The sequence below is a fragment of the Grammomys surdaster genome, unplaced genomic scaffold (genome assembly GCF_004785775.1).
Source record: "Grammomys surdaster isolate TR1022 unplaced genomic scaffold, NIH_TR_1.0 125925, whole genome shotgun sequence".
NCBI lineage: Eukaryota > Metazoa > Chordata > Mammalia > Rodentia > Muridae > Grammomys > Grammomys surdaster.
This window is the reverse complement of record NW_021620749.1, coordinates 1,528,453-1,542,103: the sequence shown is the minus strand read 5'-3', so window position 1 is coordinate 1,542,103 and position 13,651 is coordinate 1,528,453. Positions and strand designations below refer to the sequence as shown.

Sequence of the window (13,651 nt, the reverse complement as noted above, 5' to 3'; positions counted from 1 at the left end):
GTGTGTGTGTGTGTGTGTGTGTGTGTGTGTGTGTATGTGTGTGTGATGGCATACTTGTATAGGTTAGAGGACAGCTTTCAAGAGTTGGTTCTCTTCTTTCTTCCTGTGGGCTCTGAGGATCACAGTGAGGTCTGCAGGCCTGGAATGTGCCTTTACCAGTTAAGATATCCTTCAACCTCCCATTTTTTTCTTTTTGAGACAAGGTCTCATGCAGCTCAAGATAGTATATAATTCACTATCCAGACCAGGTTAACCTTGGATTTATAATCCTCTTGCTTCCGTCTACCAAGTGCTGGCTTTACAGGACTGTGTCCGCACATGACGGCTGTACCTCAGACTCAACTAGCAGTAATTCACATCGTGTTTTGTACTCTTCAGACTTCCAGTGTTAAGCATGTCATTTCCTGAGGATGTGCTTCTCATGCTAGAGATGGACTATGTGCACTCAGCCAGATGAATTTCCAAGTGAGCCCTGTGTCTCAAGTTGCAAATTAGCATGAATAATGACACCACTTTTGCTAATTTGGCCTCTTGTGTGTAGTACAAATGGAATACTGATGTCACAGGCACGGACAACAAAGTGGCAGATGGGCCTGTGAGACTGGGAGTCTAGAAATCACGTAACAAAGCTCAGGAGTCAGCAGCATCCGTTCTTCACCTGTAGTCACGGTTTGTGATACAGTAGCAGGCTTTAACGACCACACTGCATTGGAGTCATTTTCTGAATTGTTGGGATTACTGGCTTTCTTGAATTAACGTATCTATCTTGCATTAAAATATTTCTTTGCATTGAAGTATCTACCTTGATGACTGAATTTCTTGGTGTGCCTGTACATTTTATTCCTGATGCAAAGCCCAGGCTCTTCATCTTGCAGGATGGTTATTCTATAAGCAAGGTGGTTTTGCAGAAGAGTTCTGACAGAAGAATAGGGAGAATAGGGAGACAGAGATGTTATCAAGTTTGTTCTGCTCAAATGAAGCATAATCGGGGTTTTCAAGAGATATCATTGGGATGTTGCCGAGTGTCTTAGTGATGCTTCGGATGCTTTGCTACTCTATATGAGGTGGTGGTGTCAATGTGTGTGTTCCTGACTGTGGCTTAGAAGTGAATATTACCTATGTCAATATTCATCATTAGCTCAAAGCACATGGACAAATAAACCCAGCGCCAACTATTTCCTAGAAATTGATGTGATCTGTTGAACAGTGGCCAACTACTTTGAAGGATTCATGGTTGTGTTTTGGCTGCAACAGTTCACCCAGCTAAGCTTGTGTGCTGAGTCATTTGTCTCTTGTATGTGACTGTAGACCTTACCTGTGAGGACCTCGGTGGCTACTAGTTCTGTGTGGGCTTGGGCATATGCACAATGGCATCTCATCATTTCCTGCCCACTCCAAACACCTCCATCACCACCTCCCTACCCCCTGAGGCCTCCCCATCAGCCCAGGAGAGATGGTACAGTTCAGAGGCATTGGGAATTGGTACTCTGTGGGGCATCTAGGACCAGTGAGAGACAGAAGTTCTATGTGATAACTCCTGTGCCTCCCCCGCCTCTCATCCCCACTCATAGCCTGCACAGTTCTTAAAGGTGACCTACACCTAACCACAGCCAGCTTGAGAAAGCATCCTGGTAATCTGTGCCTCTGTCTGCTGCCTCTCATCCTTGCCTTCATTCCCAGTACCATCTTCACTAAAAGTTATAGCACAACGGTTGCCTCAGGGTTTGCTTTCTGGGAAATCCAGGCAAACACTCTCTCTCTCTCTCTCTCTCTCTCTCTCTCTCTCTCTCTCTCTCACACACACACACACACACACACACACACACACACACACACACACACATTTCCCACAGATCTTGGTGCAATGAGACTGTCAGGAAAAATTACTTCAAAAGTTGTATCTTAAGACAACTTCTCTTACCTTTTAATGGATACTAGGAATATATAAAATTATCAAAAGAAACATTTAAAGGTACAGGGCTCTTTGATACTCGCAATTGTTGGTTCTTTTTAATTGAGGCTTCATTAAATTTTTGAATGTTCTATTTTCATTAGTGAGCATTGGTGGGGAAGGAAAACTTCATTTCCAAGTTGCCTGGGAAGCATCTACAGATGGCTGAGCTAGAGTGACGGTTCTATCTAGGCCTCTCTGGTTTTCTATCCCCTTATTAAACTTCTTAGACACATCCTACTACTAACCTGAGGCTGAGCGAAAGGGGACCTTCACATTATGCTTTTAAAGTCCTGTGGGTTTTTAGCACATTTAATCGCATCTTAAGGTTGATATTAAAATTGGCAGCCTGGCTATTTGTATGATAAGAGCAAAACTGAGTTGAATGTTGCATCTTACAGAGAGCCCTGTGTTTCTAGAAGAGGTGTCTGCAGATGACAGCAGGGTCATGGCTTTAGCGTGTGTGAAGAGGGAGCTGTGCATCGGATGAGGACAGTCACAGAGATGGCTTCTGAAGCAAGGAAGGGATGCTGGCCTCAGATCACAGAAGGAGGGAGAGGTTTTCATTCTCCCAGACATTTGTCCTGTGAAACAAGACCATATCTGAGGGAACAGAGAGCACCAGAGGATCCCACTTGTGCATATTTTATGAAAGTAGATTTGCTAGAATAGGATGAGGGAGGTGGTGTGCAGCCGAGGACCTGAATGAGACCACCTGGTCCAGTACCTTGTCAAGAAGCAGATGGCTAGGCTCAGCAGTCTCCTGGGAGTGGAATGATGAGGTCTCAGGATTCGGGTTTTGTTGGGGTTGAGGTAGAGGCTGACTTTTGGCTTTTAGGGGCACTGCCCCACGCCTACCTCCAGAAGAGACAATGAGCAAATCCTCATGCATGTCGCCTCTCCCTGTTCTTGGTTCCACCGCCTTAGACTAATTCTCTAGAGACGCCAGAAAAGATCCAATCAGATTTCTGCTTGTGGAAGGACATGGCCTCAAAATTCTCAGACACACTAGTGTTTGTGTTTTTTGGTTATTCTGAAAGTATATTTTTAATACCTGACTTTAATGGTGGTAATTTGGCAATTAGGATGGTAAACAGTAGCCAGGTGTACTTGCTAGAGTGACCTTTCTCTGTCTTCTGCATATGCTAATCTATTAAGTTATGTGGACATCCGAGCTGGAAAACTGTGGTGGCATACATAATATCATGGGGCTATTTCTGATTTCCTAGAAAAGAACTCAGAATTCCCAAATCTGAAGCCAGGATTTACCTGTTCACTATGTCTTTTTTTCCTTCACCACTTGATGTACTTATAATAGATTATACTCTTGATGTTTTGCTCAGTGGGTAATGTGGTCTCAGGACAATGATGTCATAGTTAGAGCTGGTGGAGAAGGAGAGTGGGGGTGGAATGAAAAGGCAGCCTCTTTCCTAATGCTGGGCACTTCTATCCTTTCATGAAAAATAAAATTTTCTCTGCTTCTCCTTTATGACCTTTGTTTATCTATTCACTCACCTACCCAAACATCCACTTACCTATCTATCATATATCCATTTACCTACCAAGCATCTGCCCATCTATTATTCATGAATCTATCTACCCACTCATCCATTGTTCTATCCATCCACTAATCCATCCATCCATCCATCCATCCGTCCGTCCGTCCGTCCATCCATCCATCCATCTGTTGGTCCATTGGCTCACCAATTGATCCCACTGATCTATATCTATCTATCTATCCACCAATCTATCCATCCATCTGCCCACCAGTCCATTGGTTTACCTATTAATTGATACATCCATTGATCCATTGATCTATCCATCTATTATTCTGTACATTGATCCATTTACAACATATCCATTAATTTATCCATCTATCCATCAATCTATTCACCTGTCCATCCATTGATCAATCCATCCACCAGTCCATTCATTGATCAATCTATCCACCAGTCCATCCATTGATCAATCCATCCATTCTTCTAGACACATAGTCACCTGTTTCAGCATAGTTTATCTCTGGTACTTGTGCTATCTATAATCTTACAAACAACCTTAGACTTATCCTACTATTCAGCCCTTAGTTATTGGTCAGGCTACTTCTTCCTATAATCCAAGTGTTCTTGATACGTGTAACCTGTGGGCACGAATGAGGCCACATTAACCTTAAGACATGAATTCCCTTCTTTGGTCTCCCTAGCTGTTGTGCTGGCTTAGGGGAGATGAGATGCACAGTGTAAAGAGATACTCCTACACAGTGGCTAACAGCGGGACCTGAGCACCTGGTCTTTGGATTATAATCATGCTTTGTTGCTTTGTGCAAAAGTTGCGCTCTGTGTCTTAAGATACAATGGGTAAAGTGAGGCTGGTGAGAACACATACCTCATTAAAAACACTGTCAGAATTCACACAGTTGATGTGTCTGGCAGCCCCAGGGCCTCGCCTAGACCTTTTGCTCCTTAGTTCAGGGACACCTGTCACTCCATACAATAGGACAGTAAAATGAACATGTGTAAAGACCAGACTTGGGGGATATAGACACTTCTGGGCACCCTCTACTGCACTCAATCTTCCTTTGAAAATGTCACTGGGTCCCTGAAACAAGATGCTTCAATGACGTGCTTTCACTGTCAGGATCATTTTCTGGTCTGAGACAGCATCTCCTCTGACAACTATCAGCTCCATTTTGCTTCCATCATACAAGAGCTGACACAAAAACTCCGTCTTACAAATCCTCAGAGAATGACTCTTTTCTCTTCCCTCTGCGAATCTCATTTGGTCTTTCTCAGGTTTTCTAAAAAGTGATCTTTTATGGAGCCAGGTGGCATTTGTGGTATCTAAAAGGTATTGGTGCGGAAGGCGTTTTAAGATGCCGCACCCACTTTGCACGTGTATTTCATTTAATTTGTCTTTATTCTGCCTGGGAAAATCTCACCTTTCATGCTGCACAATTTCCCTTTTATCTTCACCCATCTATGAATTATTCAAGGAAAGGCTTAGATATCAGGCTTGTTCATACCCAGGGTGGCTCCTGCATCTCTGATTTGGGAAGTTCATTTCTATCAAAAGCCACACATTTACCAGTTTTGTATGACAGAGGACCCGAGGAGGTGGCATCAGATTAAGGACAGATGAAAAGAAATGGCTGTTGGTGGCTGTACATCTGCTCCAGGAAAGGAATGAGCTATCTGGTTTAAATTAAGCTGTTTAGGTTACAGCTTCCGTCAGTTAGGAGATGCATGCGATGGCATGAGATAATTGATGAATGCTGGTAAGTCTTTCACTGTGGAAACTCAAAGGTTCCAAATTAAATATGAAGAAGGGGCCAGCATTTCTGTGATCTTTCCTGTCACCTCGCCTCTCTTCTCTATTCCATCCAGATAGGTGTTTCCCTCACTGGGTGGAGCATAGCATCTTTAACCAGGTGGATGTCTGCTTTCTTCTTGACAAGGATGTGGGACGAGGGTATTGGTGAAATATGAGGGGGTACCCTTTGGTGAGCTCTCTTGGGGTTATCATTTGCTCAGGGTTAGGAAGCATTCAGAGGACATTTAACTACACTGTCATCCATATTTATCATTGACTCTGTTTACACTGATTAGAACCTGGATCTGTGTTCCATGAGTCACCATTGATTAACGACCCAAAAATTTCTTATGACAACATTGAGCATTGAAGGGTACTGATTTCCCTCTCCTAGGAGATGGTTTCTAGGCTGGAGTCTTGGACCCAGGTGTAAACTCTGAGGCTACCGTTACTTCTTAGGGGTCACTTAATGTGGTTTGTCATTTCTGGTGGCTGTCTTTCCAAGACCCCTTTACTGTAGTTATGTCACAGTGGTAATTTCCACAGGACACCATATTTTGGGAAAGGAGCCCAGGTTCCTGCTACTCATTGGCACTATGACCTTGGACAGATCATACTTCCTATGGATCCCACTTCCTTCTCCTGTAAATTGCAACCTCTTCCTGTGTTTTCAAATCAATGCATCTGATAATTGTCATTTCTGATAATTGATAATTCTGACAATTGCCAAAAACACTTGGATTGACAAGATGCATCTTCCTCCCTGGATCAGAATAACTACCCTAATAAACTACAAAGGGATGTGCTTTCTGCTTACATGTGTGTTACATCTCACACATCACGGAATCTCCCAGATTGATGTAAATCTAACCTTAGAAGTTATTTCTTCATACTGAGTTTAATTAGGGATGACTAAAATTTACTGTAAACCTTCACAAAGCTGTCAAACAGTAAAGAGTATATTTAAAAATAACTCATAATGCATTTCATACTTCTTGCCAAACTGGACAAATAGAAATACCCAGGACAGTCACAGACAGTGATGGATAAAGTGGATCAGCAGTGGGAAGGGTGATGAACACAGGAGTCCCTTGTGCCTGTTAGGAGAACAGAGTGGGTGGTGTTAGGCCAGCCTCAGCAGCTCTGTGGTTGGCCCACAGCCTTGGCTACTTGTCTCCTATTTGGATGAGGGTAATGCTTAATCAACAACCCTCACTGTCTGGCTTTCTGTGCAACTCCTGAGTTGTATTCAGCCAGCAGTGGGCACTGATGAGGGAGGCGGCAGGCAACTTCAGCAGGTCCTTGGTGGGAGTTAGTTTCATGGTCTCACCAGCTGTTAGACTTCGGCGCCTGATACCAACACCAGCCCTGTAATCTAACTATCTAAGCTATGGTGACCCTGAACTTAATGTGACACAAGAGATATTTGAATTAGCAGAAAATAAAAACAAAACAAAACAAAAACAAAGCAGTCCTAAATATTTGATCATTTCTTTTTCTTTTCTTAAAATGTTTATAGAGACAAAGTGCCGGAGCGACCAACGGAAAAGACAAGACGTCAGGAGATAATGGTAAGATGACCGGAAAGGTCCTGCTACCTCCCCTCCCCCATCTGCATCTTCCTGGGCTCCTGGGACTCTGAACAATGCCTTCCAATGCCTTCTGCCCAAATCAGCTTGCTCTTTATGCCCGGGGTTTGGTTTAGAGTGGCTTTTAGCAACTCACAGTGAGCCCTATGGTCCAGCTTTAAAAGAAAAACCAAACAAGCTAAATGCAATCCTAAGAGCAGTTTCCCTCCCAGAAGAGGACTCTCATTTTGGGCAACATGTTAATTACAGTGCAAATATAGTTCTCTGCTTCCTTCATTAGGGTTGGTGAGAATCCACCCCGAGTTGTCGAGAGGCTAAAATGAGATCAAATGAGATAAGTGCTTTGAAAACTGTGAAAGACTCAACTCCTGGAGGGAGGAGTGGGAAACTGGGTTCTGCCCTTCGGAACACTCAGAATCCAGTGCTGGTCTCGGGGCGGTGCTGAGGCAGGATTATATCTTTTACTACAGATACTCATCCACAAATAAAAACATAGGGTACGTGGAACATGTGCCTTCTCTTTTCCAGGCTCCATGACTATACTTAGTTGCAGGAATAAGCTTAATATTATGGAAACTAAAGAGTGGTGTGGAAGACTGGGATAGGACAGAGGACACTGCATAGTGGTGACCCCCTTTACCCATAAGCCCTTAGGGCTGTAAGGCTGCTCTAAGGATGAAAGATTCTGGATGTTCTTAAATTTTATGAATTACAAAATGTGGTCTCATTTTGTGGAAAACCCCTATTGCCTCTAAATGGGTGGAACTGATGCAGATAACAAACAGGACTGGCGCGGAGAGCATCCCTCTGTGCTGTCCTGATCGGGGTTGAAGCTGTTGAGGTAGAAAAGTCATCTTATAGTCTTGGACAATGACCTTATCAGAGTTGGGATTAGAAGGAAGGACGATAGGTCTTTCTTGAACCTGTGGGTGCCTCATGTTAGGTCCAGAACATTTATGTCTCCTGTGCAGGACTTGGGAGCATGTGGGACAGTCAAGGAGGTCAGAAAGCTGAGGAGAGAGCAAGATGGAGTTTAAAAGGGAGGAGGAAAGGGTGGAGCTGTTGGTCCTAAGTGAGGAAGGACCATCCTCACTGAGGCTCCCGCTGAGTTTCCTCTTCATATCCACAAACTCTCCCAGTCTTAGAACCATGGCTTTTACAGCCCAAAGACTCCTCAGAGTTCCCAACTTGTTACTGTAACTTTTCTGTAACCTCTAGAGTGCTAGGAAACCTCACAAACCTCTGGTGAACTCTGGCTTGTCTAGTGATGGCTCCTCTTCCTGGACTGAAAATGAAGCAAGTTTTAAAAGTTTGCTTATTAGTGAGTAGTAATAAACATTCTACTTGTTAACTCGAGAGATTTTTATTTATGAAAAGCTATTTTAAAGCATAAAACATATTTAGTACAAAGAGGGGTAGTGTTTTATATCTTTTGCTAATGTCTGGCCAACAGAGGCCAGCTGGGTTTTTCTGTCTGCTTTTGCATTCAGTCTGTGGTAATATCCTGTGATATGCAGCTTCTGGAAAATTCCACCATGTACCTGGGAGAGAACAAGATTTTAAAAAGGGAATAAAACTTTTTATGATTCTACTACATCTTTTATAATATCTTTTATGAGATTGTCCCTGGCCCACACTTTAAGCCTCCTGTTCCAGTATGAACCCTGGATACCTAAGTAGCTTGAAGCCTAGTGGTGAGGCACAGTGAAGGCCAAGTTAGCACCAGGTCTCCTCTGACCTATGCTGCAGCACAATGGTTTTCTCCTGCCATGCCCCTGGTCCTTCGGGGCATCCCTGGGCTTTGCACCCACAGACATGATTGGCTCTTATGGAGAGTGCACCTCTCTGCCATTCAAAAGCTGGGATTTTGGCCAATTAAAAGTTGGTTCGTATCAGTGGTCATGGAGGTATAAAAATTAATCAAATGGAAAAATTCAAGGTGCTGTGAACAAGGCTTTTCATTATACAAGCCTAGATATTAAAAAAAAAAATTGTTCCTAAGTGGCAAAAAGAAATGAGAGATTATTCAATAATTATAGGATAATGGTACTGTTTAAATCCAAATTATTATAAACAAGGTACACCTTTGAGGAAAAGCTGCTATGTATATTTTTATATAATACATTGTTATGTTAGTAAGCCTGTGAGGGGCTTTTATCTCTAAAAACGAGCAAAGGCAAAGGCTAGCTATAGGCCAAAAAAGACTGCTCTAAAATGTTCTAGATGTGGATCAGAACACATTTCCCCAAAGAATCAGAGTTACTTAATTTCTTATTCACAAGTTCCCGGGTCTTGGAATTTCTGATTTAGCTTAGTATTAAATCACATTAAAATTCAAGTTATTTTACTCTGTCAGAACAATTATCAAGGGACATCTATCATGTTAATGTATGTTTCCTGTTAATATCCAATAAAGCTGCCTACGTATGTTAAAGGAGCAAAGACCCTTGAGAACAGATACGTGTAGCAAGAAGCAGCAAGTGGCCGGGAGCGCTGCACAGGAGTCCCTAGTATCTTTAAAAGCAGGATTTCCCAGTTAGTGCCTACAAGCCAACATGCTATTGTTCTAAATACAGAGTTAGTTGAGGCCTCCATTTGATAGATAAAGCCTTGACAGACGTGATCTATGGGTCTTGGGACAGTTTCTATCACAAAACACAGATGCAACAAAGAAGGGGACTACCTTCTGGGCTCTGCTGAGGCTGTATTACTTAAGGATGTCTCCAGAGGGCTAGAGATTAGGTTTCTGGAGATTGTTGTAGCTGATTTGATGTGAAATATGACACCTATCCATTTCTTACTTTCTTACTGTCCTGAACACTTCCAAAGTCCTCTTCATCCTCCTGAGGTATCAGCCCAGTAAAGCCTAGTGCCTCCCCCCACCCCCATGTTTCTAGACTTTGTATAGTCATTTAAAGTATGGTGGCAGCTTTTAATTTAAAATGTCTATTCTTATTATTTTTAATTTTATCTCTCTTACTGTGTGTGTGTGTGTTGGAGTTTGTACCCATGAGTCCATGAGTAGGTGTTTGCATAGGTTGAGGCAACAGATCCAGTTGGAGCTGGAGTTGCAGGTGTTTGTGAGCCAACATTGTCAGTGCTAGGAATTGAACTCAGATCCTCTGGGAGAACAGTAGGTGCTCTTAGCCGTGGAGCCACCTCCCCAGCCACGGTGGCAGTTTTTACTTTAAATATTAGGGTTATGATTTCTTTGGTGTGTATATATGCTCCTGTACATTTGCACATGTGTACATGTATGTGGAGGTGTGGAGGGTATCTCCCTTTACCTTTTTTTTTTTTTTTTTTTGAGACAAAGTCTTTCACCGAACCTAGCCTGGAGCTCACTGATTTTGCTAGGCTAGCTGGCCAGGGAGCCCTGGGGATCCACCCATTTCCATCTCCCCAGAGCTTTGTATACCAGACTGCACTGCTGAGCCCCAAAGCTCTCACATGGGTCCTGGGGACTGCACTCAACTCTCTCACACGTATACAGTAAGCACCTTTACCAACGGAGCCATCTCTTTAGCCCCGACATTACAATGTGGGTGATTGGAGATTTCCAAGGCTCTGTGGACAGAAGATCCTAGGCTGTCTGCTGAATCAGGGGCTGGGGAACTTTGCTCCTGATGTAATTTTCCACTCAGTGAAACAATAGTTCATGGCCCCAGTGACAGATCCTTGCAGTCTAGACAGCAAAATTAAATCCAAACATGTTTATAAATACAGAAGCACAGAGCTCATTCCTAATCACCTGTTACTGTTGCTAAAGAATCTCTCTTGTCTGGGTGTTTGATGTATATGTAACCTGAAATTGGTCACTTAGAGAGACCTGGGTTAGATTTTTGTATTAACGAATAGAAGTAGAGAGACAGCAAGAGAAGAACAGCTGTGGGGAGGGGGTGGGGTGGGGGTGGAGGGGACCTTCCATCCAAAGGAGAGATTTATGAGTAATGGCCCTTCCGAAAGACTCTGCTGCTTGCCCAAGCTAAATTGAGTTTCCAAAACTGGGACAGAATTCTCCTGTCTTACTGAGCCATGATGCATTGTTTCTAAGTACTTTGCTTTGAGAATGAAAGGCAAAAAAAAAACCCCCACCTGATCCAAGGAAAGATCTTTCAGGCCAGGAGCTGCTTTCTGTTCTGAAGGGCGGTGCCATGCCACTCACTCTGGGATCTCCCTCAATTTGCAATTGTTTTTTGTTTGTTTGTTTGTTTGTTTTAATGAGAGTGAGTAGTACAGCCCCACCCCAGGCTTGTACCCTGTAGGTGTGCCTCTTCTTTGGGGTACATGCTGTCAGTGACACGTTTCTAGTAGCTGTGAGGATATGAAGGGAGAAGGTGAGATTTCGCATGATTGCATGGTCAGTGATAATGCAGGAAGGGTTCTATTATGTCAGGTTCTGTCTTCTACCCATTTAAATAAAATACAAATAATAAGAATTCAGGTTTATTTTACCTTAGCTTTGAGGGAATACACCCACTGGTACACAAGGGCGTACTTTTCTTCTTTTTCCACTATCAAGTAGGTGGCGAGAGTGACTGAGGACCTACCTTAACACGCACACACAGACACGTATCCTACCATTAAACTGAGTGTGATGGTTCAAATAAGGAACAGAATTCAAATATGCACGCCTAGCGCCCTTTGCCCTCTCGCCTCCCATGGCTTCATGTCGCCCACTAGCCGTCAACAGTCTTCTCTTTGTTCTTGGTGCGTGACAGGTTATCATACCTACATACTGACGTGGGCTGATTGTGCCTGGGATCTGTTCAACCCATCACTGCTTGGTTTGTACAATCATGTGCTGTGTAGCCACATGTGCAGAGGTGGGCAAGAGGTGACAGAGGGCTCACTTCCATGCTCAGGAGAGAAGACCATTGTTGGAAGGTGCTGCCCAACTGATGTTGCCTTTGTGTCTAGGATGGCTGGCATGGAAGGCAAGAGGAAGGGATGTGAGCTGGAAAGGCTGCAAAACGTCTGTGACCCTGGGTGCTTCTATAAGTAGTAATATGGCTATGCTGGACTTTACGCAAGGCACAAGCTGCCTGGGATGCCATTTTGAGGTTAGGAGCATGGGAAAGCATAACAGGCCATTTTGGAAGATTGACAGTGATTGGATCTCTTGTTCCCACCAAGGAGCAGGCTTCACAAAACATGTCAATACTGTGCTGAGATTCGAGCTTCTTCAAAGGGGACAGTACTAACCTGAGATACACCTCAGAAACATGTTGCTTATAACCCAGGCTGCATCTGGCTATGAGGTCATCAATTTCCACAGTGTGTGATGTCTCCTAGGATATTGACCTTTTTCTGTCTCTGCTACTCCAGTAAGCCCTGTGCTGCAGAAGCTGGGAGCCCCTGCAGATGGACTGAGAGTACAGCTGTGCATACCACAAACACACCAAGCTCTCAGGGCAAAAAAATCATGATATTCTGATTTTTCAGAGTAGGTCTCACGATACTCTCCATCTAGGCTCTCTTGTTATATTTTTTTTCTTCTTTCTATTTGAAACAATCACTTTATACACACACACACACACACACACACACACACACACGCACACATGAGAGAGAGAGAGAGAGAGAGAGAGAGAGAGAGAGAGAGAGAGAGAGAGTCTGAAACTCAGAGATGAATCCTTTGTGCTGTTGGCTCTGAGCCCTCTACGGAATCTGTATTCCGGGAGGAAGGGATGGATGCCCAAGGTTGCTTCTAATATTGATCCAGATGGGGAGAGAATGAAATTGGAATTGCTTATTAAGCTGAGGCCTTTAAACCATCAGGGTCCACAAATAAGCCTGCCTCACTTGTAGTATTGTTGAACAAATGGCTGATTTCATCTGAAGGTTGTCTCAGGGATTTGTTACTGACTGGATTTATCGCCATCAATCTGAGTTAACAGAATGGTTTTAAAAAAGCTGTTTTGTCCTTCGTGTTGAACAGTGCAGTGACTTCGATACACAAGGAGTGTCTTGGAGAAACTCGATGCTTCTCGTCTGTGGATTGAGTGTATTTGACATGCTTCAGCCACGTGGAGGACCGTGCTGACTCTCAGCCTTCATTCTTTCTCTCTCCTCTGTCTTTGTTCCTTTCTTCCTCTCCTCTTCCATCCTTCCCTCCCTCCTCAACTTCCTTCCTTGTTTCTTTTCCTCCCTTCTTCATTGCATCTTTCCCTTTTGGCATTGAAGACATAAGAAGACAATACCAGCTGAATATGAAACTAAAACCCACCTCGCATGCCTTAAAAAAACCCTGAAGTGGTAAATGACTCTGTTGGAGATATTTCTAAGCCCACAAAAAGAAAAAAAAAATCACAATCTGGGAAGATATTGGCCTCTGCCCTTTAGATCCCTTTCTCAAACAGAAGACAGAGCAGCTTCAAGTTCCGCTTATCAATTGTTTTGCCAATGAGAAAAATGCAATAATTTGGACACCTTAATGGACTTGCGTTTGCAGCTCCAGGGTTGGGCACCACCTCTGTCTATGAAGCAGCACATGCTTTTGGGTGAGCAGGTCAGTATAGAGGGGCTAACCCAAGCAGAGAACATGGAGCTTGATGGTTTTATCTTCATTTTCCCATAAGGGTCAAAACAGAGGGAGTCCCTCACTCTGTACGCAGAACTAACATGACAACTGTCCTTCTCCTCATTTAAGGTCAGATGATACCTTAGCTTTGCTTGGGCTAGAGCAGGCATTATCCAGACCAGAGCCTCCCCTGCATCTGATCCTGATCCTACAATTTGTATGGAAATAGTATTTCCTCTCTCTCTCTCTCTCTCTCTCTCTCTCTCTCTCTCTCTCTCTCTC

General features: G+C 43.5%; 1 protein-coding gene across 1 annotated transcript in view; it reads left to right on the top strand.

Moving 5' to 3' along the window:
• The window catches only part of Pcp4 (Purkinje cell protein 4), a 62,491-nt gene that overhangs the window by 20,962 nt on the left and 27,878 nt on the right, over window positions 1-13,651 (top strand). The window contains exon 2 of the mRNA XM_028752558.1: window positions 6,777-6,828. Within this exon, the coding sequence (XP_028608391.1) occupies window positions 6,777-6,828 (52 nt within the window). The remainder of the gene's footprint in view (window positions 1-6,776; window positions 6,829-13,651) is intronic.